The 24390-nt window shown below is 34.5% G+C and overlaps 2 protein-coding genes across 5 annotated transcripts in view; one reads left to right on the forward strand and one right to left on the reverse strand.

Moving 5' to 3' along the window:
- SmydA-3 (SET and MYND domain containing, arthropod-specific, member 3) overlaps positions 1 to 20774 on the reverse strand; it is a 37480-nt gene extending 16706 nt beyond the window's left edge. Inside the window, exons 1-2 of one of the 3 annotated variants that reach the window (XM_073970579.1) lie at positions 20715 to 20774; positions 19258 to 20425 (exon numbers count right to left, since the gene is read on the reverse strand). In XM_073970579.1, coding sequence (XP_073826680.1) covers positions 19258 to 19640 — 383 coding nt within the window. In that variant the 5' untranslated portion in view covers positions 19641 to 20425; positions 20715 to 20774. Of the gene's footprint in view, positions 1 to 11145; positions 12107 to 19257; positions 20426 to 20629 lie in introns of those variants that run through there. The other 2 variants (XM_073970581.1, XM_073970578.1) reach the window with 2 other exon arrangements.
- LOC141395125 (ATP-dependent DNA helicase Q4-like) lies at positions 138 to 3722 on the forward strand. 2 transcript variants are annotated; one of them, XM_073970585.1, is made up of 7 exons: positions 138 to 208; positions 275 to 704; positions 1818 to 2073; positions 2131 to 2276; positions 2336 to 2516; positions 2563 to 2987; positions 3044 to 3722. In XM_073970585.1, the coding sequence occupies exons 5-6, from the start codon at positions 2424 to 2426 to the stop codon at positions 2644 to 2646; spliced, it is 177 nt and encodes a 58-aa protein (XP_073826686.1). In that variant the 5' UTR covers positions 138 to 208; positions 275 to 704; positions 1818 to 2073; positions 2131 to 2276; positions 2336 to 2423; the 3' UTR covers positions 2647 to 2987; positions 3044 to 3722. The 2 variants fall into 2 exon arrangements, with proteins under 2 accessions (XP_073826686.1, XP_073826685.1); XM_073970584.1 differs by having other exon boundaries at positions 148 to 208; positions 275 to 1202.
- Positions 20775 to 24390: the final 3616 nt, after the last annotated feature.

Consider the following 24390-nt stretch of genomic DNA (forward strand, 5'->3'; position numbering starts at 1 on the left):
TGGAACAAAGCATATATTTGTAATTAGTGGGTCGATTCCGTATTGCGGGGCGAGTCGTGTCGCGTTGCCAAATGCAATATTTCGTTTCCGTACGGCAATATTCGCCTGACGCCGTCAAATTTTGTCGCCGTAATATTCATTTTTCGGCGACAACAAATTAGCTGTCGCCATACATTTTTACTAACGAATAAAAACGAAAAATTGAGACGTAGGTAACATTTTCATTTATTTTAAGTGAATTTATTTAATATTATATACGTTTTTGGTGTTTCAGTTCTTATAATGGTGAAAATTACTACAAGACAGCAATTTAAAATGCTGGTTGAAAAAATGGAAGCCCACCCAAACGTAGCTCGTGGAGTCAGACTTTTTGGCGAAACTAAAGCCACTTTTGATGAGGTGTGGAAGGATGTTGCGGGGCAATTAAATAGTTGTGATCCACCAACCCGTACACCAGATGAATGGCACAGAGTGTGGACTCATATTAAATCCAAACTAAAGAAAAAAATGTCTCAAAATAAGAACATGGAGCATCACAAAAAATATCTTTGTCGTCGATGGAGCAAGCGGTTGCAGACTTACTGCAAATTAATATGGTTTCAAATCCTGCAGGTGCGATCTGCGGAATTGAAGAGACATGGGATGATAATAACAGTGAAATCTGACAATCTGCTGAAGTGGAAAATGAAAGACCTCAAAATGAAGTAGAGATTGACAACGTATTCTCCATTGGCACACGCAAAAAAAAATCGGCCTCTCTAACATATGTCCCAAACATATTTTGCAGCAAACATATATATGTTTGCAACAGTCCCAAACATAATATATGCTTGGGTCTGCAAACAAATATATGTTTGGGTGGAAACAAATATATGTTTGGGTGCAAACATATATATGTTTGGGTGCAAACATATATATGTTTGGGTGCAAACAATTTTATGTTTGGGTGGAAACAATTTTATGTTTGGGTGCAAACATTTTATATGTTTGGGTGCAAAAAAATACAAACCCAAAAGGCACAAAAAAAACAAACACATACACCAGTGAGCGCTTACTAAGAGCAAGGGAGCGTAAAATTCAATGTAAAACACTTGAAAATGTGTGCTCACTTGCTCTCAGTAAGAACTCACTGGCTATCTCCATAGTATACACACAAATGTTGAGGTTGTTTATTGGAAGGCAAAAGAACAACAAACACATAGGTACATACAAAATTCCAAAGAAATACATAACACAATTTAATAAAAGAACAACTGATTGAAATAATTTGTAAATAGTCACACTTTTAAAAAGGAAAAATATATAGACTCTTAGTTGAACGCTTCTCCTTTGTTGTGAAATAAAACAAATTGTCCTCATAGTTGAAATCATCAGCGGGGAATCGGCATCTAGAATCAAATGATTATGTAATGTAATAAATAAATATGGATATGCCATATTTCAAATATACATAAGTATGTATGTAATTACCAATATTAAATGCGATTTCTTCCTTGTCCAATAAAATAATTCCATTCAACTTTCCGATTCAATTATAAAATGTATTGGGCATTTAATTTACTAAAAAGCACAATTTCTTTAAGAAAACACAAAACACTGATTTATTCACTCACTTTACATTCTTGACTCTACAAAGGCATCTTATAGGGCGTTTATACTATTGAAGGTTAACCCTGTGGGATTTAAAGATCCAGTGGGTTAACCTTAACCGTTTATATATGCCTTTATGAGGATATAAATGACAGCTGATTTTTGTTTGTGTATACATACAAAACAGCAAATAAACATAACATTAATAATTTATTTAAATTTTATAGAACTGGAAAATGAAAAGACATTGCCAGTTTCTTGCGTACCTGTATGCAAGATCATAAAGTGACTGAGCCGGAAATGAAAAACTGGCTGCCGCTGACTGCCCAACTGGAGAAGATCCATCACCGTTCCAACCATGGAGGAAGCTAAACAAATGGCTAGTCGGAGCATTGGCGATAGTCGAAATATTTCCAAATTGCCATAGATTACGCTATTTATCAATGTGACAAATTGGAAGAGGACAGTGAAGAAGAAAATGAGGTGGGTATAATTAATTTTGTAGGAGGAAATTTTGATCTAAATAACTCTTTCTTTTAGATTCGATTCAAGTCCCCACTGATGACGAAAGCAGCAGCGAAGAAGATGAAAAAGATGACATTGCTGCCTCAGAGTATATGGTTATGGAAACAGATGACAAGTTAGATGGACTTGATATGGACAATGTCATTAATACTCAAGAAAATGCAAGTATCACCAATTAAAAAGTATGTTGACCATAAAATTACTGAATTATTTCTTAAAGCTCTCGGTTTGGATGTCAATGACAAAACAGACAAACCAAATGCTCCATTTAAAATGAGTGATGTTAGGATCATTTCATCTCAATCCGTATGGCAATGTTAATTGGTCATACCAATTCTCGCAAGGGTGAAGATCGTGCTGTTATGCGTATTCTATCGCGTATGTCCACTTTGGTTATATTGGTAAGTCACTGTGTTATAAATTGCCGGCTTGATTATTTCGCCATAGGTATTTCTTATGGAGGATCAGCTGACCGGAGTGCCTTATATTCTAAGAGCCCATTGTTTGCACACCAATCAAACGCCCCAATAAAGAATGAAAATCATGCAGCTCATAGGTGATGGAGAAATTGATGTACTGCTTGTATCTCCAGAAGCTGTGGTGTCTGGGAACGTTCCACTGCTCTTGTGCGATTCTACGTCAACTACTACCAATAGCATTTGCCTGTATTGATGAGACAGGCCAATTGTGTTTCCCAATGGAGTCAGAATTTTCGTGCCAGCTATTTGATGATCTGTAAAGTTTTAAAGAAGAATTTGCCCACCCGTTTAAGTATTATCACTCATTTGGGCGTATTAGCGGATTAGCTGGAGGCCATTATAAGTGACTACTTCCGTAATGATTATCCCAAAGATTTGATATTGGAATATGAGGTATGTGGACGCAACAAAGACATTTTTACAATGGTAATCGTAATGATTTTTTACAGGAATCAAATGTCTCGGATGGTGAAATTGAAATAGATGTTATAGTTCTCATTAACATGTACTCCGAAATAATTTCTCTGGACTTAATATTTCATGGTATTTCAATTCCCAATTATCCAGCTACTATGTGGGCACGTTGTAAAGTTTGACCTATTTCAATCGTATTGTACGATTGGCTAATTGTTTTATTGTAAAAATGCGCATGTAATATAAAATATGTATTTTTTGAAAATCTCGTTTCGCTGCTAATTGTGACTTTACCCTCAAACCATTTATTTGTTAATAATTGGCTGACTTCCGTATCGTCAGATTCTTTGTGGTTTTAAAACTTCGTCAATTTTCAGTTGCACACTCAGGCATTGTTCTTCGAAAATGCAGATAAATGTATCAGAAATAAAAATGATACATGTTTGCTTTTTACATGAGTTAAAAATGCTCAATTTTGACGTTTTGAAATACATAGCTTGGCATTTGTTACGTATTATGGCGTTATGAAACACAATAATTCAGACAGTTGCAGTCCTTTGCCAAGTATATGACGATACGGAAGTCAGCCTTTGTTGTAGTATTGAGCTATTTTAAACGTGTGTGATTCAAAGTGTAATTTAAAAACGAAAAAATTCGTCGAACGATTTTATGTGAGTTTATTCATAATAAAATTTATAATTTATGTTTGCTTTATACCTCAGTGTTACATATCTTTTCATTTTTCAAGTCAAAATTCAAATTTGCAGTTGCTTAATTTGCTGCTCGTACCCATTAGGTAAATGTTTTACTTATCATAGCAGCAGTGTTGTTGTTGTAGTTACGCAAATATGTTCGTGTATTACACTCCACGTCAGTAGAATAGAACACCTACATTTTTGTTAATGTTAGCTTATTTATCCCAAAACGAATGAATCTGCGTTTTTAACCTTGTGGGGATTTAAAGTCTATGATGTTACGTATCAAACACAGAAAAAATTATGTTTCTAGCTCTTCGCGAAATGATTTTCTGATCAATTTTCCGATAGTACTATGAAAAATAGGCATTTATTTTTGGTCATCAGGATAGAACAGTCACCTTATTTTCGCGAATTTTTGAGATATTAACGCCGAATTTTCTATCAGTCGATAAAGCAAGGCCTTCTAATAATTTTTCACCAAAGAAACCCTATAAATTATTCCGCGGACACCGAAATAACTGCGTTAAAGGGTTTAAATTGACAGATATTTGAAACATCTCGGAATATCAATAGGAGTCGCGCAGTTATGTCATATTTCTTCACAATAAGATAGAATATGACACAGATAACCTCGACGGATACATTCGAGTGCTTCGGATGCTGATAAGATGGAACATTTTCAAAATAATTATGAAAAACGTCGAAATTTCTTATAAAACCCTTGATGTTTTGTTAAATAAAATGGTTTTTCCGCGAACAAGTCCGCCGTTTAAAGGTTTGGAAATATGCTCCAGATTTGGAGGAAGATAATCTGATACGAAAACAACCGTTATTTTAATGCACTGAGGGAAATTTTAGCTCATTTTTTTAATTGAACACACCCTTTGGACTTCGAGTTTTATATGTGTTCTTTTTTCGGTGTCCGCGACTGTTCTCAACAGTGTTATGCTCCAATATAAATGGACCAGGTTATGCTCTCTATGCCGGATTTTACGAATTAGTAGTTTTTTTAACTGAGCTCGCAAATGTAAAAGCCCAGTTTTCGCGGGAAAACACAGTCATGGAAATTAAGGTTTTAGGTTTCGTATGTTGTTTTACAAAGTACTAAAATTTCCCCCAGTGCATTAAAATAACGGTTGTTTTCGTATCAGATTATCTTCCTCCAAATCTGGAGCATATTTCCAAACGTTTAAACGGCGGACTTGTTCGCGGGAAAACCATTTTATTGAACAAAACATCAAGGTTTTTATAAAAAATTTTGACGTTTTTCATAATTATTTTCAAAATGTTCCATCTTATCAGCATCCGAAGCACTCGATTGTATCCGTCGAGGTTGTCTGTGTCATACTCTATCTTATTGTGAAGAAATATGACATAACTGCGCGACTCCTATTGATATTCCGAGATGTTTCAAATATTTGTCAATTTAAACCCTTTAACGCTGTTATTTCGGTGTCCGCGGAATAATTTATAGGGGTTCTTTGGTGAAAAATTATTAGAAGGCCTTGCTTTATCGACTGAAAGAAAATTCGGCGTTAATATCTCAAAAATTCGCGAAAATAAAGTGACTGTTCTATCCTGATGACCAAAAATAAATGCCTATTTTTCATAGTACGAACGGAAAATTGGTTGGAAAATCATTGCGCGAAGAGCTAGAAACATAATTTTTTCTGTGCTTGATACGTAACATCATAGACTTTAAATCCCCACAAGATTAAAAACGCAGATTCATTCGTTTTGGGATAAATAAGCTAACATTAACAAAAATGTAGGTGTTCTATTCTACTGACGTGGAGTGTATTTCAGTTATCAGGTTCCGGTTCAACCGTATCCAGACTGAAAAATTCTGCAACCTGTACTGGATGGGTCCATAAAGAATCAGGAGACAGGTGAGTGAGGCTTGCTGGGCAGCTAAACAAATTCAGCGTGTCTTGTGGTCTTAACCTGCCGGGCATGTTTTGGATTTCGTGGCATCAATTCGGTCCCAATACGGATCTTAACTGGGCTACGGCACTCATACTGTATCTCGGTACTGCGTGCGTGACTGAATTAGTGTGAATACCTTTGGACTTCTCTCTAGATCATGAAGATCTCTCCTGACGGTTCTGGGTGGGGAAACATGTCCATTAAATCGTGGTAAGGATGCTCACTGTGATAACACGGTACTGCATCGACACCGGTAAAACCTTCTCTACTCATGTCATGAGAAAGCTCCCTGTTGCAGTCTTCAGAGCGGCACTCTGGCAGTTTTAAATATTTTTCAACTGCGTAGCGCTTACATTTGCACATTTGCATAGCCCCCTGGCGCCGTATATCTTTTCACAGACTAGCCCAATGCTTCGTTGGAGGTCAACAAGGTTTCTAAATGCTGCCGACAAGCGTCTTAATGACCTTGTTCCTACTTCCGATCTTTTCACAAATAGTTATGGCTATGAGAACGACTTAAACATGCTGTGGAAGTTACACCCAATAACATGGGGTAATTAATGTTCGAAATCTGGGCTCCATCTATCAACACTTTCACTTATTTCACCGTCCGCATTTATTTCTTTGGCGTCTGCAGGCTGTGGAATTTTAGAGAGTAGAGGTGTACGGAGATATCACCCATCTTGTGGAACTTCCTCTTTCACTCTACGGGGTTTGGACTTCATGTTCTAAATTCCACAAACGACTTGGAATTCCGGAATTGATGTTGGGTAAATGGAAAACTGTCGGTTGGTTGTTGAATGCCGTAGCCGCTTTTAAGCTTTCCGATTTATTACCAATCTTAATGCAAACTGTTCCTGTAAAGAAATATAAGTGTTATTTAATTTTGGTATTCAAATAAATATGTATTTACTTACCTCTGCGAATTCATCTTAATATTCTCTTTCTGTTTTCATTTGTGTTGTTGCATGTTTTTGACAATAAAACAAAATGTAAACAAATGGTTTGTAAAAACGCTTGCAACTTTTCGTACATTGTGAAATGAGTTGCATTTTTTAGTACAAAAACAGTGTTGGATTACATTAGTATCCAGATTTTGTGCAGGATCTCAAACAAATCCTGTCATGAAAAGATTTAACTTTGTATGGTAAATCTTCATAAATTTGATGAGATTAGGCAAACAAATCCTGATAATGAAGGTTAACCCTGCAAAAAGCTCTAATATAAACAGCATATAAAACACTGAAGAAAGAAATAAAATATAATTCATATCATTTCTTCTTTTCTTCTTCTCCTCCTAAGTTGGTTAACAACAACAAAACAAGAAACACACGAGTTTGTCGCATACACGCCACCAAAGCCCCCTTCTTCGCTTCTACGTCTTCTATTAAACAATACACACAACTCTTCATTATAAAACAGCAATCCACAGCCGCGAGAGCACTGTTATTACTCTCGTTGACAAACATCCTCTCTCCACCCATGAAAAAAATGTTCTAACATAAAAAATATGTTGGTACCCAAACATATCAAATTGAGATATGTTACAAAATGTTGCAAACATATATTTGTTTGGACCCAAACATATTATGTTTGGATCCAAACATTAATTTGTTTGCAACCGGTCCCAAACATATATTTGTTTGGATCCAAACATATTTCTAACATAAATTTTTCTGCGTGCAGGAAACGAAATAAACCGCAAGACCAAAGGAGCAAACCGCAACTCAAAACGAACTTTTAAAGTTAAAGGTTATAGTCATTGCCATGGGATTTTTGAAAGCTTCCTTCTGCAAAAAACCTTAAAGCAGCACACACTTTAAATAGTGGCTGTATTGCTGTTGATCTGTAGGTTTTTTAAAGTAATTTTTTAATGCCTCTACTATATAAATAACAGCGTCTCTTGGAAGCCGAAAATAGGCTTTAAACCCATTGTAGAATAAGAAAAGGTAGCAGCAATACACAGCTGACTGAACTGGGTTGTAACGTTAGTGTCAAATTTCATATGACATTTTATACATTTATTTCTATTTCGATGTACATTGGGGACATATATTTTTGGAGAAAAAAAATATATCATTCGGAAAAAAACATTTCACAGAAAGACTTCTTCATATCAATGATATGTAACCTCCTCCAAGTTCGAACGATAAGCCGCGCAGTAAATCCCCGCTTGTAGAGGCGATACAACGTTTGTTAATATGTGAGGTATTTTGTTAAAATTTAAAAAAAATAAAGCCCTAATAAACCTGTGCTTCTTTGATTTCTAAAACAAAACATTGAAACAGCTTCTCCTTTTTCTATGAATTTCCAGCGACCCTAAACTTTTCTGCAAGAATTCTACTTTCTGCGAGAATTTATGCATTTAGTGGAATGATGTGGAAACATAAAAATTGAAAATGTAACGAATTTTCATTCATGTTTTCCAAAATATTTAACCAAATGTGAAAAATTATTAGTTTTTTAAATTCCAATAATTTATAGACATTTCCTTGTTTTGTTTACAAATACAACTGGCAGTAACGTTACAAACAAAAACAAATTCCTTTGTGGTTGTTGTTCGAGTTGTATTTGTTGTAGTATTAACTTTACCTTATATTTGTTCTACCATGCTTTAAACCTCAAAAATTAACAATTATTTTGATGAATGTTGGAAACCAAACAAACTCACAATACTGATGGCAATTCTAAAGGATTAGATTTATCTCTTAAGTGTCGTCTGATAGGTGCTACGTTAACTATATCTTCTTCACTATCATCAAAAAATAGTTCCACTGAGCTTATCATTTTATAAAACTATAACTTTTGTGTACAACTTGTTCTGATATTTTTTTCTAATTTATTGAAATCAAAACAAAAAACGCTCCGCTACATCACCGATAACTTGTTATGGACGATTATTTTCTATCGCTTTACGTAGTGCATTTTTTAAATTTTGTCACAGAGACGATAGACGACGCGACATGACTCGCCTCGCAATACGGAATCGACCCATAGAATTATTCTATAGGCGATAACCTTCAAAATATCGCAAGTCGGTAGGTACCGTTCTATAGGGGCTATATACATATACTGATAATTCACATATCACATTTCATCCATTTCCTCTTGATAATTACGCTGAAACCTTTAAAATACCGAAAATCGACAGGAATCGTTCTATGGGTGTTATATATAGACTTTGACCTATACCGACAAATTTCTGGTGGAAGACTAAATACCAAATTTTACCCAATTCGGGGAGATAATAAGGCCATAACCTTCAAAATACCGAAAATCGGGAGGTACCATTCTATGGGGGCTATATGAAGACGTGGACCTATACCGATAAATTTTTGGTGGAAAGTTGTATACCCTCAACGAAGACTAAATGCCAAATTTTACCCATTTCGGGGGGATAGTAAGGCCATAACCATCAAAATACCGAAAATCGGGAGTTACCCTTTCATGGGGGCTATATGAAGAAGTGGACCTATACCGATAAATTTCTGATGGAAAATTGTATACCCTCAACGAAGACTAAATACCAAATTTCACCCATTTCCGGGGTTTAATAAGGCCATAACCTACAAAATATCGAAAATCGGGAGGTACCTTTCCATGGGGGCTATATGAAGACGTGGGACCTATGCCGACATGTGTATTTCAGGTGAGAAGTTTTGTACCGCCAACGAAGAATAAATGCAAAATTTCAGCCATTTCGGGGGGATAGTAAGGCCATAACCTTCAAAATACCGGGAATCGGGAGGTACCTTTCCATGGGGGCTATATGAAGACGTGGAATATATACCGACAAATTTCAGGTGAAAAGTTTTGTACCACCAACGAAGAATAAATGCAAAATTTCAGCCATTTCGATGGGATATTGAGACCCCAACCTTCAAACCTCCATATTATGGTGGAGGGTATTTTACTCTTGTGTCAGACACTGAAAATAACACATGAGAATTTTCCAGCTTTTAGGAGAGAGCGGAGGTAAAGGCGCTCCCCTTCTCCCTTCTTACCCATAAACTCAAAATATTTTTATAGCCTGGCCATGGCAGAACTACCAGGTAGTGGTATCACATCAGCTGATCGAATATGAAAAGTCAAATCCCTTTATAAAAAAAATATTTTTGTTGTAATTTCCCCAACAACATAAATAAAGTTTTGACATAACATATTCAAAATTTTACGATGCCACTACCTGGGTAATTGTGCCATGAGCCTGGCACAAGACTTACAAAAACTAGTAAAAATTTATTGCGAGAACCAAATTTAAATGGAAGGTGCTTACACCTGGGAAGTTTTTTCGGATTCTGAAATTACAATGTTCATAGATGAGAAAAAATCAAAAAAAAAAAAAAAATCGCCGGAGCGCTTTTTTAAATAAATCGCGATTCAAGTTGACATTTTTAAAGGTTTTTTTAGGTTTTAACGATTTTGCTTGGAAACCGCAAGTCCTATCGAAATGGGACTGAAGAAAATGTTGTAGCTATGAAAATTCTTCACAAGATTGACTTTTATGATATCTTCGTAGTTTTTACCGTTATTGAGATAGAGAAGTTAAAATTAGAACAATGAATTGACTGTATCGCCTCCTTAGAAAACAATGTCATGTATGGTGCGCCCTAACTAACTTTAAATGAAAACCGCTTACACCTGGGAATTTTTTGCGGATTCTGAAACAGCAATGTTTATAGATGAGAAAAATCCAAAAGCAAGAAAAAAATCACTGGATGGATTTTTTAATAAATCGCGATCAAAATTCACATTTTCAGCCTTTTTTTTTGGTTTTCACGATTTTGCTTGGAAACCGCAAGTCCTATCGAAATGGGACTAATGAAAATGTTATAGCAAGGAAAATTCTGTACAAAATTGGCTGATTTCCTAGGTTTTACCATTTTTAGGATATAGAGTTTCAGATCAAGCTTTCAGATTTTTTTCTTAGGTTTTCAGGATTTAGCTTGAAAACGGCAAATCCTTTCGAAATAAGACTTACGAATATGTTGTAGCTGTAAAAATTCTCTACAAGATTGGCTTTCGTAATTTTTTCCTAGGTTGTACCATTTTTGAGATATATAAGTTTAAGTTGGGAAATTGCAGTCATGACATTGTTTTATAAGAAGATGATACAGTCAATCCATTGTCCTAATTTGAACTTCTATATCTCAATAACGGTAAAAACTACAAAGATATCATAAAAATCAATCTTGTAGAGAATTTTCATAGCTGCAAGATTTTCTTTAGTCCCATTTTGATAGGACTTGCGATTTCCAATGAAAATCGTGAAAACATAAAAACGCTTAGCACAGCCTTTGGAAGTTATGACTTTTGGCTCTGATTTTTATTTTTCCATAAATTCGACAATTAACGAAAATTGTTGGTAAGTTAGCAACAAAAAACGACAACTCAAATGACGCTTTGAATTACACCGCACTAGGTCTAAATGCACTTTTATGACAGCAATATATTTTTAGTATATTAAACACATAATCCGAAAAATTTCTAACAAATTGAAATATTGAAACTACCTCAAAGGTGTTATACAATCCAGTTGGGGACAGAATCCTGTGCTGTTACTCAACATATTATAGAATTTCACTTTTCCATTTTTAAATACACGGCACTCATACTGGCTGTGATATTTGATATTTTCTTTGTGTTCTTGGCATTCTGCACACAAAGGCCAGCCACAATCTGGGCAACGATTTGTTGTAGATTTTGACAATTCCTTGTTTCTGCCAGTATTATTATTATTATCTTCACCATCAACTTGAAGGGGACAAAAACATTCCAAACACAAAACCGGACCATTACACTTTGGTCCCAATGCAAATGGCAGTTCTTCAATTAGAATATCTTTTGATTTCGTTTCCACCGAACCGTTAATTAAATATCTTCCCAATACCGGATTGTGTTTTACATCGGTACGATTAATTATGACTGACGACGGTTGTTGTCCGGTTAGTGTCATTTTTAAAACTAAGCAGCACCGTTGTTGGTCAAAGGAAAAATATTGTTTCTTGGTTGGCGATCGCCAGTAATGTTGCATTTGTGTGTGTGTTTAGTGTGGGGAAAATGCTAAAGAAAAAATACTGGGCCTTTTATAAAACGGAAAAATAATGGGAAATTTAACATTATTTTTTGTTTCGATTATTTTTTATTTTTTTATAATTTTGTTGTTGGTATGTGTAGAAATTTAAAATTTGAATGTGTGTTCTTTATCATCTGTAGATTTGATGCATATCTTCTTTGTATAAATATAATTTTTGCTTACTTATTTCTCAGTGTTGTTGTTTTTTTTTTTTTTTGGCATGCGTCTGTTTGTGTTTTTATTATGTGTTTGATTTAATAGTTTCGCTCAAAACTCATCACCGCTATCTGATTGAAACAAATTACCAATCAAATTGATACATTTATGAGTGCTACGGATGAATTAGTATCGCAAAAATTTTAAATTATTGATTTGCATGCACAGATATTGGGAGAAGAAGCATTGTCGACAACATGAAGTTCCCTACATATTGCAACAAAAATTTGGACATTTTCGAAATTTTCGATGTATATTTTATTTATATTTTAAAGGGGAGTACACACTATCATTCAAAACTGACAGTCAACGTACCTTTAGGACAATTTTCCGGCAAATAACAACTTGTATTTAGCTAAAAACGTTTGAAATACAATATATACGGTATTATTTAGAGATTACCAAAGAAAATTTTCAGTTAGGCTTTGATATTCACGAAATAGACCTCGATGACTGTCAGTTTTGCTTGTCAATGTGTACTATACTTAAATGAATAACAACAGTAAGCTGTGAACCGGGTGCGTATGATTTATGTGCTGGTTATTTTTTTTATATATATACAGGGGTGCGTATGAATATTATTATACGCACAGACTTTGGGCTAACGAGGATATATACTAGGCTTATGACTTTTCGACATTTTTCTCAAAAATGATTTCTTGTAGCACGGTGAATGAACTATTAATCACTAAAATAACATTTGTTCCATTAAAATATAAAAAAAATCAAGCACAAATCGATTTAAAAAAAATATATATTTTTTTTTTTTTTTGGAAAAAATGTATGAAATTAAGCCTACTACCCAGCCAGCATTTTTTGAAATGTTTAATCAAATTCGAGTCTTTTTTTCATTTTCTGACCATAAATGACACCTTTGTCGGGAGGAAACCGTAACCTCAGGCGACTCTTATAAACAAATTACAAATGAGTCTTCCTCTGCATTAGTTTCGAGTCATTTTTGCCCATTTTCTGATGCTATATAAAGTCTTTTTTTATACCCTCAGGCTTTAGGTTAGAAAGGTTATATACACTTTCATACGGGCAAAATATGCCTCGTCGAAATAATGGTTTTAGACCCCAAGTATGTTTGGACGAAATGTGTTTCAGACAACGGATGAACCGATTCGGTTCAAATTTTGGCTTTCGTAATATTTTGCCCAAACTTAGTTTAAGTTCGAAGATGGACTATATCGGTCCACTCCTTCTGGTACCTCCCACACAAAAGTTCGAAAATGTTCGGAAAATTTGTGCGCACGATACCTCTTGAAGGGAGTAACCTATTTGATCCATACTTTGCACATCCTGAAATGTGTACCAGACTTAGATAATGTTTCAATATGGACTCAATCGGTCCACACCTTTGGGTACCTCCCACACAAAATGTCGGGAAAGTTAAGTATAAGACCTGCTCTCGAATCTCTTTGATTTTTATTGTTACATCTTGTATTCACCGCCCCATACGATGGTACAAGTTTCATTTGGGGCAAGTCCATACTTCCTGAGAAAATAGCGTGAAGTGTGAAAAAACCCCTATGACACGGAGTGTAGTGGTTGGAGCGCTCAACGGACCTGCCGATTTGGTCCAAAATTTGGCCTTCGTAATATTTTGTCCAAACATAGTTTATGTTTGAAGATAAGCCATATCAGTCCACTCCTTCAGGTACCTCCCCCACAAAAGTTCAAAATGTTGGGAAAAATTGTTCCCATGATAACTCTTGAAGGGAGTGAGCGATTTGGTTCATACTTTACACATCCTAATATGTCTACCAGATATAGATGTGGTTCGAATATGGACTATATTTGTCCACTACTTCGGGTACCTATCACACAAAATTACGGATACGTTCACTTTAAGACCTGCTCTCGAATCACTTTGATTTTTGTTGAAGCTACTTACATTCGCTGCATCAATTACGGCGGTAAATTTTTTTCAGGGGCTAGTCCATACTTCTTGAGAAAACAGCCCGAAAGATGTAAAAACCCCTATGGCACCATATGTAGTGGCTGGAGAGCACGATATATCTCGAACTGATCAACCGATTTGGTCCAACAATTTGGCCTTCGTCATATTTTGCTATTGTTTTAGTTTGAAGATAGGCAATACCGCTCCATAACTTCCGGTACTCCCCACGAATATTTAAAAAATATCACTTAAATGGTATGCACAATATCTCTTGAATAAATTTGGTACATACTTTGGATTTCCTAATATTTTGTACAAATTTAGTTTAACTTCTAAAATGGAGGTACCTTAGTGTACCTCCTCCACAAAGTTCAATTTTTGTGCGTAAGTGCAGTTTAAGGTCTGATCTCCTCTGTAACACTTTTGTACTTTTATCCTAGTCCATATTTTCGTCGGCAAGTTCAAAAAAGGCCACAAAATACTGAATAGACCATTCGATCTGTCCGTAGATGAAAGTTTCAATTCACACAGGCTGAGGGTATATATCTGCCGGCAAATGAATAAATGTAAGCCTACTTATTAATAAATAAAATAACATTTATTCCATTCAAATATTGAAAAAGGTCATTCACAAACCACTTTGAACAAATTTTGATTTTTTTTGTTAAAAACGCGTTTACGACATTTTTATGATTTCCAGAATTAAAGAAAATTAGTAAGTTTAGTTATCCCATGGAGCTCGAAAGTTTATTTTCAATTATCTATCTGCTTACAGTGACTTCAAAAAAATTGCCCAAAATTCTTATAAATTCAAATTTTAAAATTATTTTGTGCTTGAGGTAAGGAAGGAATCACCTTATAATTAAGATTTTATGTAGACTTATGTAGAAACTCATCACGCTATGATGCAGGGATATAAAGTTGTAAAAATGTCATAACTCTAGTATATACACTAGGGATATGACTTTTCGACATTTTTTCTCAAAAATGATTTTTAAAGATATATTTCTTGGAAAAATGTATGAAATTAAAACAAATTCTCAAAATTCATTTGCTGTTGCACGAATGAATAAACTTAAGGCTACTATTTTTTGAAATCTTTTATCAAATTCGAGTCTGTTTTCATTTTCTGACCATAAATGACTCCTTTTTCGTGAGGATACCGTAACCTCAGGCGACTCTTCTAAACAAATCATAAATGAGTCTTCCTCTGCATTAGTTTCGAGCCATTTTTGTCCATTTTCTGATGCTATATAAAGTCTTTTTCGAGTCATATTTTAATCATTTATTGGTGATTTGTTGACTAATTTGTGACTCTTTTGCGATTCTTTTTTTTTTTTTTTTTGAGTCATATTTATAATTCTTTTATGAGTCTTTAGTGAGTCATTTTATAAGACGAAAAAATTAAAAAAAAATATTTTTTATTCTTCTTTGTTTTTGTTTCTTTCCTTTGTTTTGTTTTCTTTTCTGCTTTGTTATGACTTTTAATTACACCTTTAGTATACAACAGTATACTTCATGCAATATGGCAATGCTGTAAAAGAGAGTCCATATTCATACAGGAGAGAGAGAGAGAGTATATTCATGCTCTGAGACACAATTTGCATTGCAACAACAACAAAACAGTTGTTTACCAGCAAACAGCTGTTTCGTAAATGCAGAAACTGTCGTCTGTCAGGTTAAAATTAAAATTAAATGCACATATTAATGCAAATTAACGTTGCCGTCTGTCTAGGGTATAAGATCTGCTCTCGAACCACTTTAAGTTTTATTAAAACAACTTGAATTCGCTGCTCCCATTACAACGCTACAATGTTTTTCAGGGGCAAGCCCATACTTCCTAAGAAAATAGCCCGATAGCTGTAAAAATCCCCATGGAACCATGTGTTGTAGCTGAAGCACACGATAACTCTCAAACGGATCAAACGATTCGGTCCAAAATTTGGCCTTCGTAATATTTTGTCCAAATTCAGTTTAAGTTCGATGTACTACATTTTTCACTAAAATGATGCAAACGATAACTCTCGAAGGCTGTAACCGATTTGGCCCATACTTTGTACATCGTAATATTTCTACGAAACGTACACCTGGTTCGAATATGTACCATATTGGTCCACTCCTTTGAGTACCAGCCACACAAAATTTCGGAAATAAAAGAAAGTTCAAGACATATTCGCTGCCTCCATTATGCCGGTACAATTTTTAAGGTGAAGGGCTCAATTCTGTTTCTATGAAAATATGAAACATGGCAAAATTACCCAGGTAGTGGCATCGTAAAATTTTGCATATGTTATGTCAAAACTTTCTTTATGTTGTTGTGGAAATTACAAAGGGATTTGACTTTTCATATTCGATCAGCTGGTGTGATACCACTACCTGGTAGTTCTGCCATGATACATAAAGGAAAAACTTGTCAAATGAAAAAATTATAAAGTGAATATTTTTTATTTCAAATGTTCATTGAACAAGAATCCAGCCCCAGTAGTGCGATTCTCTAACTCATTTTTTGAGTTAACGACAAATGTCGGTAAAATTAAAACGCAAAATTATGAATGAAAAGTTAAAATAAAAGTTGACAGCACTGTTGCTATCGATAGAACTATACGACTACTTTCTCTTGGTCGCTAACTTACCGAAAAATGTCGTTAATTACCGAATTTATAAGCATTTTAATTTTACCGGTTTTTGTCGGTAACTCAAAAAATATGTTAGAGAATTGCACTACAGGTCTATACTTCCGGAGAAAGTATAGTATACGGCCACCATATGCAGTGGCTGATGTCCACGACAACTTTCGAAAATGATACTGGGTTGTAAGATGGTACTTATCGGTCCACTCCTTCCTTAATAAAGTTCAAAAATATTATCTAACATGGTGCGTCCGATGCCTCAATGGAATAAGCAATTCGGCCCAAATTTGGATCTCGTAAATTTTTTTCCATATGTAGTTTAACTTTGAAAATGGTCCATGGTCTTATCCTTAGGGGTTCTTGCTGTCTTTATCTTCAATTTCTGGTAAAGGTCTCAAGAATACCAAATGGTCCGTGGTCTTATCCTTAGGGGTTATTGCTGTCTTTATCTTCACTTTCTGGTAAAGGTCCCAAGAGGTTTCTGTTGTACATAACAGACATCAAGTGGCCTTCTGTTGTCTATAGAAAACGTCAAGATGCCTTCTATTATATGTATAGAAGACCTCAAGAAGTTTTCTGTTGTCTATGGAAGACCGCAAGAGGGGTTCGTTTGATCTCAAGGAATCTTCTGCTGTCTATAGAAGATCTCAAGACATCACCTGTTGTCTTACTAGTTTTTCCGATAATATAAAGGAAAAAAATATCGTAGTAAAGAATAATAGCTTCTTGTAGGTTCTGAAACAGACCAATAATGAACGAGCTATCGAAAAAGTATTTATATATTTGTCTGTTCCAGTACTGCAAGAATCTACTGTTATTTACTATTTTCTTCGATAACATAAAGGAAAAAATGTTATCGTAGTAAAAAGTAGCAGGTTCTGGAACAGAACATATTTGGTCTGTTCCAGAACTGCAAGAATATACTAATTTTTACTATTTTTCCGATAACAGAAAGGAAAAAATGTTATCGTAGTAAAAAATAGTAGCTTCGTGCAGGTTCTGGAACAGAGCATATTATATATCAGTTTGTCGGTGAGAGAGGGTGTTGAGAGGCAAAGGTTTACCATATGCCTCACCTCTCTCTCCATCAAACTGACAATTGCCGCAAGGAAAATTGCCTATTATAAAAATGATGCCTGTTGCAGAACCTGCAAGAAGCTACAACTTTTTACTACGATAACAATTTTTCCTTTATGTTATTGAATAAAATAGTAAAACTTAGTAGATTTTTGCAGTACTGGAACAGAGCAATGGACTATCGACAGAAAATCAGAGACTTCAATGCCAGTTTTTTTTTTTTTAAATTTGTGGTCTGTTCCAGTACTGCAAGAATCTACAACTTTTTACTACTTTATACTATTCGATAACATAAAGGAAAAATTTGTATCGTAGTAAAAAATAGTACAAAATAGTACAAACAGGTTCTGGAACAGAGTATTGTTCTTATTTTATAGTCTACCTCATTTGATAGTCTCATCGAACCAAAACTCACTCAAGGTGATATACTAGAATTAGATCTCTCTTCGCTTTTGGGCAAAATCCAACCATTCTTATTATTTGTTTTATCGATAACTGTAGGTTCAACAAACTCTCACGGTAGAACAAAACAGGTAGAGTAAATACTACAACAAATACAACTCAACAACAACCACATAGAATTTTGTTTTTGTTTGTAAACGTTAGTGTCAACGTACATGTAAACAATATAAGGAAATGTCTATAAATTATTGGAATTTAAAAAACTAATACTTTTTCACATTTGATTGAATATTTTCAAAAACATGAATGAAAACTCGTTAGATTTTCAATTTGAATGTTTCCATATCATTTCACTAAATGCATAATTTCTCGCAGAAAGTATAATTCATGCAAAAATTTTTAAGGGGCGCTGGAAATTCATTGAAAACAGAGAAGCTGTTTCAATCGTTTGCTTTTGAAAGCAAAAAAACACATGTTTATTAGGGCTTTATTCTTTTCAAGTTTAACAAAATACCACACATAATAACAAATATTGTACCGCCTCTATAAGCGGTGTTTTAGTGTGAGGCATGTCGTTCGGACATGGAGGAGGTTACATGTCAATGATATGAAGGAGTCTTTATGGGAAATAGTTTTTTTCTGATGAATAAATTTGTTCTTCAAAAAAAATATATACCTAATATACATCGAACAAAGAAATAAATATGTATATAAAAAGTCGTATGGAATTTGACACTAACATTACACCCCAGTTCAGTCAGCTGGGTATTGCTCCTACCTTTTCTTGTTCTATCATGACAAACTCTGGTGAAATTGTTCATAAGCAATTTTTTACTTTATTGGCAAGAATGGAGAAAAGAAAGGGAGCTACTTCATCTACTCTCTCTCCCAAAACCCAAAAATGTTCATATGAAAAGCAGACCACCACTTTTAAAATTACTCATACGTTAGGGCGCACTTGATTTTAATTCCTTAAAATTTTCCTGAAATCAAAACACTGTTCCTTGTTCTGTTCATGCACTCTCTCTTCCCGCTCATTCACTTTTCTTTTCGAAATGGAAATCTCATCTCACCAATATACAAATACATTCGTATGTACAAACATTTCAATAAGAGCAACAAAATAATAAATATTCATTTTGCCGTTGTTCATTCAGAAATTTCTCAAACAAAATTTGAAAACACTTTGAATGGATGATCGACATGACATGCTAAATATTGCAACGATTTATACATATAAAAATTGCATTTAATGGAAAACTCCTGATTGTTAACTAATAAAACATGAAGAAACGAAACAATTTCACTATTTTATACTAACCTCAAAGGTGTTATGCAATCCAATTGGGCACAGATCCCATCTTCTCCAACATTACCAGCAAAACGGACATTGGCCTCGGCAAAAATTTTACATTCACCCTCATGGACCGGTGAATCGAGACATGCACTACACAGCGGCCAATCACAGGTGTCACAGCGATCTAATGAATCCCCATCTTCCCCAAAAGCCAGTGGCATATAACAACCCAAGCATACAATACCACCAGATTTTGGACCTATTGCAAATGGTAGCTCATCTACGACAATTTCACCTTTCTTCACCGGATCAGTGGTAACCAAACTACGACCATAACGTGCATCAATTTCAATGCGGGATTTAAACATTTTTCCAGTTGCTGCTGCTGTCGTCGATGCTGATTCCATGGTGTTTACATTAAGCGTTGATGGATACCGCCGTAGTGGATGATCTGCGGCTGGTGTTTTATGTTTTAATTCTTGTAATTCAATAATTTTCGTAACTTTTTCGACTACGAAACACACACGAAAATTTATTTTTTATTTTTTCAATTTAAAAATTGATTTGTTACGTTATGAGCAAACAATCGACCGACCAATGCACCGAAAGATTTTCAATTAAAATGTTGTTTTCTTTGATTAGAACAAAAATGTTTTATCTTAGTTGGGGAGCCCGTGTGTCTGTTGCAATTGACTGAATTGAATTGATTCGAATGTGGACCATTTGACATGCCGCTTTCAGCATTTTATATTTAATGTTTCCGATCTCTCTCTCTTCTCCCGTCTTCAGCGTATACTACATTTGTTTTTATTTTCAATCTATTTTTAAGAATTGTATTTCAATTATGTGCTCTGTTTTGTTTCGGTAGACGATGGATGATCCGTACAAGTTTGTTGTCTAGATTTCTCTGCTGCTTTTTAATATTGTGTACAATTTTTTGTTTTCCCTTTCAAAATTGTACCTCACGTGCATCAATCTTTTGTTTATTTGAAAGAAAGATCGAGGTGATTCTTAATGATTTTAAAATACAGGTAATCCTGTACGGAACTTAAGTCAGTCCACGTAATATTCATAAATTTCACTAATTGAAGAATTATTTCAAGTCCATCCACTTTACAGATGTTAATTTTGTTGTCTTCTGGCTTTTTTCTGTTCCAGAATCTACTGTTTTTGGTATTTTCACAACCTGTTCCTTTATAAATTTGAAAATGAAAATTGAAAATCCAATAATAGGCCAAATAATATACTCTTGTGTCAGACACTGAAAATAACACATGAAAATATTTTAGCTTTTAGGAGAGAGCGGAGGTGAAGGAGCTCCCTTTCTCCCTTCTTACCCATAAGCTCAAAACATTTTCATGAAAATTTTCATTGTCTGGCACAAGACATACTATACCCCTTGGCCATATTTTTTTTATCATTTTGGGGTAATTTGACATCAAAGTTCAATTGTTTTCGAGTATTGTTAAAATATTGCGCACAAAGATATTTATCTGCACATTTCTAGAACATCCCACGACAGTAATTGAAATATTTATGACAATGGTGTTTTGTTTGTACGAATATTGTAAATTAAAAAATGCGTGCATATGTATGTGTAAAAATATTTTAAATCATTTTCTTAAAATGTATGAACCATCTTCATTCCATCTACTCGTATTAGGTGTGTTCGTTTACTCAACAATTTGTACAAATTCAGTAACATCTTGTAATCGGCTAAGGTCTTTTGTATTGTACTGTAGAGTAAACGAACAATATTCATGAACAATTTGTACAAATTTTGAGTAAACGAACACACATATTTGTTCTGTTCCAGAACCTGCAAGAAGCTACTGCTTTTTACTACGATAACATTTTTTCCTTTATGTTATCGGAAAAAGTAGTAAAAATTAGTAGATTCTTGCAGTACTGCAACAGACCAATTATTACAGATATACATACATATGTATGTATTGCTCTGTTCCAGAACCTGCAAGAAGCTACTATTTTTTACTACGATAACAATTTTTCCTTTATGTTATCGAAAAAATAGTAAAAATTAATAGATTCTTGCAGTAGTGGAACAGACCATATATTAGGGTCATAACTTTTTTGGATTACCACACATAGCCGTGTAGATCATTGAAAAATATTAAGAAATACGTTACCAGTTTTCTCCTACCATTAAAAAAATTTCCCGCACCGATCCAATTTTCCACTACAGTTATTTATTTTTTCGTTAAAACAGAAAATCATTCTTATTTAAAATATTTATTATTGATATTGAATATAATCTTCAAAATTCTTCTTCAAGAGGTCTTCGATTTTCCATAAAATATATCAAGAGGTCTTCTGTTATCGATAAAAAAACCACACGAGGCCTTCTGTTCTTCATATAAGGTTTATAAAGATCTTCTGTTATCTACAAGAGACCTCAACAGGTTTTCTGTTATCCATAGAAGACATTAAGAGTTCTGTTGTCAATAGAAGGCATCAAGAGGTCTTCTGCTATCCATAGAAGGCCTCAAAAAGTATTCGGTTGTCTATAGAAGACTTCAAAAAGTCTTTTATTGTCCATAAAAAATCTCAAGAAGTCTTCGGGTATCCATAAAAGTCGTCGAGAGGCCTTCTGTTGTCCATAGAAGACCTTAAGAGGCCATAGAAGGCCTCAAGATGTCTTCCGTTGTCGATAGAAGACCTCAAGAGGTCTATGGAAGCACTTAAGTGATCTTCTGTGTTCTATAGAAGACCTCAAGTTGTCTTCTGTTATTAATAAAACACCTCCAGAGAGTTTCTGTTGTCCATAGAAAATCTTAAAGGAGTTTCTTTTGCACATGGGAGGCCTCAAGAGGACTATAGAAGACCTCAAGAGGTATACTCTCATCCATAAAAGAAATCAGAGTCTTCTGTTATCCAAAAAAGACCTCAACAGACCTTGTGTTGTACATAGAAGGCCTGAAAGAGGTCTTCTGTTGACTATAGAAGACTTCTGTTATCCACAAAAGACCCCAAGATGTCCTATGTTGCCCTTAAAAGACCCCAAGCTGCTGTTGTTCATAGAAGGCCCAAAGAGGTCTTCTATTGTCTATAGAAGACCTTCAGAGGTCTACTGTTATCCATAAAAGACCTGAAGAGGTCTTCTGTTATCCATAGAAAACGTTAAGAATTCTTCTGTTATATATAAAAGACCTCACGAGGGGTTCTACTATCAACAAATCTCAAGAGGTGTTCTGTTGTTCATAGAAGGCCTAAAGAGGTCTTCTGTTGCCTATTGAAGACTTCAAGTGGTCTTCTGTTATCCATAAAAGACCCAAAGATGTTTTCTGTTGTCCATAAAAGACCCCAAGGTAAGGTATTCTGTTGTTCATAGAAGCCCAATAGAGGTCTTCCCTTGTTTATAGAAGACCATCAGAGTTCTACTGTTATCCATAAAAGACTTCAAGATGTCTTCTGTTATCCATAGAAAACCTTAAGATGTATTCTGTTATCCATAAAAGACCTCAAGAGATCTTCTATTATACATAAAAGAGTCCAAGATGTCTTCTGTTGTACATAGAAGGTATCAAGAGGTCCTTTGTTATCCATAAAAGACCACAAGAGGAGAGGCCTTCTCATGATACAATTACAAGGTAGGACACAGCAAACATATGATTACAATTTTTTCCTGAGGTCCTCCTATTGTGTCAAAACAGTTTTGACAAAGTTGACAAAATAAATTAATTAAAAATCAAATTGTTTTTGTATATACATACATAAATAAAAGAAAATCAAAATAAATATGCGTAAATAAAAAATAGGTAAAAAAACTTTTTAAGTTAAACGGTTTTATGTTAAACATACATTGCAATGTTTAAGATAAATGTACTAAAAACCAAAAAATAATAAAATAGATACAGTCGTGAGAATTATAAACATATGCATATACTAGACTAAAATAAAACCGTGGGGCACGTCAATTGTCTACAATCGTTGATTAAAATATTTGTTTTGTAATGTTACACTATTGTTACGGAATTAGATTTAGCTAATCTCCGTGTAGACGTTGTTTTATTCCCCGATACGATTTGTACCAAATAAAACAGGGTTCGTTTTAGATTACGTTTCTACAATGCTTTATTTACTTTATTACACTTATTCGGAGCTGACTGTTATAGCTAAGTACACAGCTTTACTTTACTTCTTTACTAGTCGATGTTTACACTTCGGTATAAAATTCACAACTGCTCACTGTTTGGCCGGCATCTCATATTTATACCCAAAATCTCCTTGGTCTAGAATTATCTACACAATCTGGCCACATCTCGAATCTGTGCAGCGAACACACAGACGCACATTCGCACTGAGCGAACAACCATACTCACATACATACATGGGGGAATACAATTGGACGACAAGCACAGTAATGACGTAACAACAACAAACAAGTGCAAAGAAGTAACAAACTAAACAATAATTACATGATTATGGCAAAACAAAATAAAAGCACATTAATGAAAGGTAAAGTAACATCTAGAATAATGAAGAGAGTTCTACATGGTAGTTGTTGTTGCTTAAATAAAGTAACTGCGTAATAAAAACTTTACGTTACAATTCAAATTTTTAAATTAACGGAAATTAAACTAAACTAACTTAAACCTATCAGTTACATTCGTAACACTATAATTAGGCAGTTGTTCAACCGACAACGATGGACGTGTGATAAGTAGGGCTAGAATGTGAAGCTAGCAAGCTCGATTATAAGCGAGTTTTAGGGTTTCATAGTGGTGAGCGAGTAGTACTTTGTCGATTAAAGACAAACTACGAGCAGTGAAACGTTTCCTCGCCAGGCAGCAGTGTGAATGTCCAACGATAAACTAGTTGAAACATCTATTTTATTTACATGGAGTGTATAACTATTGTAATTTCCATGAGCAAGAAATAGTAAGTAATTTCCTCACCGTCTGCGGGCCAACTGCCTAACGACGAATTAAACGATTCTTCTATCGCACATTAAGTCGATAATTTGTGGACAATTGACGTGCCCCACGGTTTTATTTTAGTCTAGTCTATGCATATGTTTATAATTCTCACGACTGTATCTATTTTATTATTTTTTGGTTTTTAGTACATTTATCTTAAACATTGCAATGTATGTTTAACATAAAACCGTTTAACTTAAAAAGTTTTTTTTACCTATTT

The sequence above is a fragment of the Musca autumnalis genome, unplaced genomic scaffold (genome assembly GCF_047663935.1).
Source record: "Musca autumnalis isolate F117 unplaced genomic scaffold, ASM4766393v1 scaffold_2, whole genome shotgun sequence".
In the NCBI taxonomy this organism is placed as follows: domain Eukaryota; kingdom Metazoa; phylum Arthropoda; class Insecta; order Diptera; family Muscidae; genus Musca; species Musca autumnalis.

Bases quoted from the DNA above. Each gene is read 5' to 3' on its own strand.
- LOC141395125 (XM_073970585.1), top strand. From the start codon at position 2,424: ATGGCAATGTTAATTGGTCATACCAATTCTCGCAAGGGTGAAGATCGT. The intron at 2,517-2,562 runs GTAAGTCACTGT...ATTTCGCCATAG, and splicing joins TGTCCACTTTGGTTATATTG to GTATTTCTTATGGAGGATCA.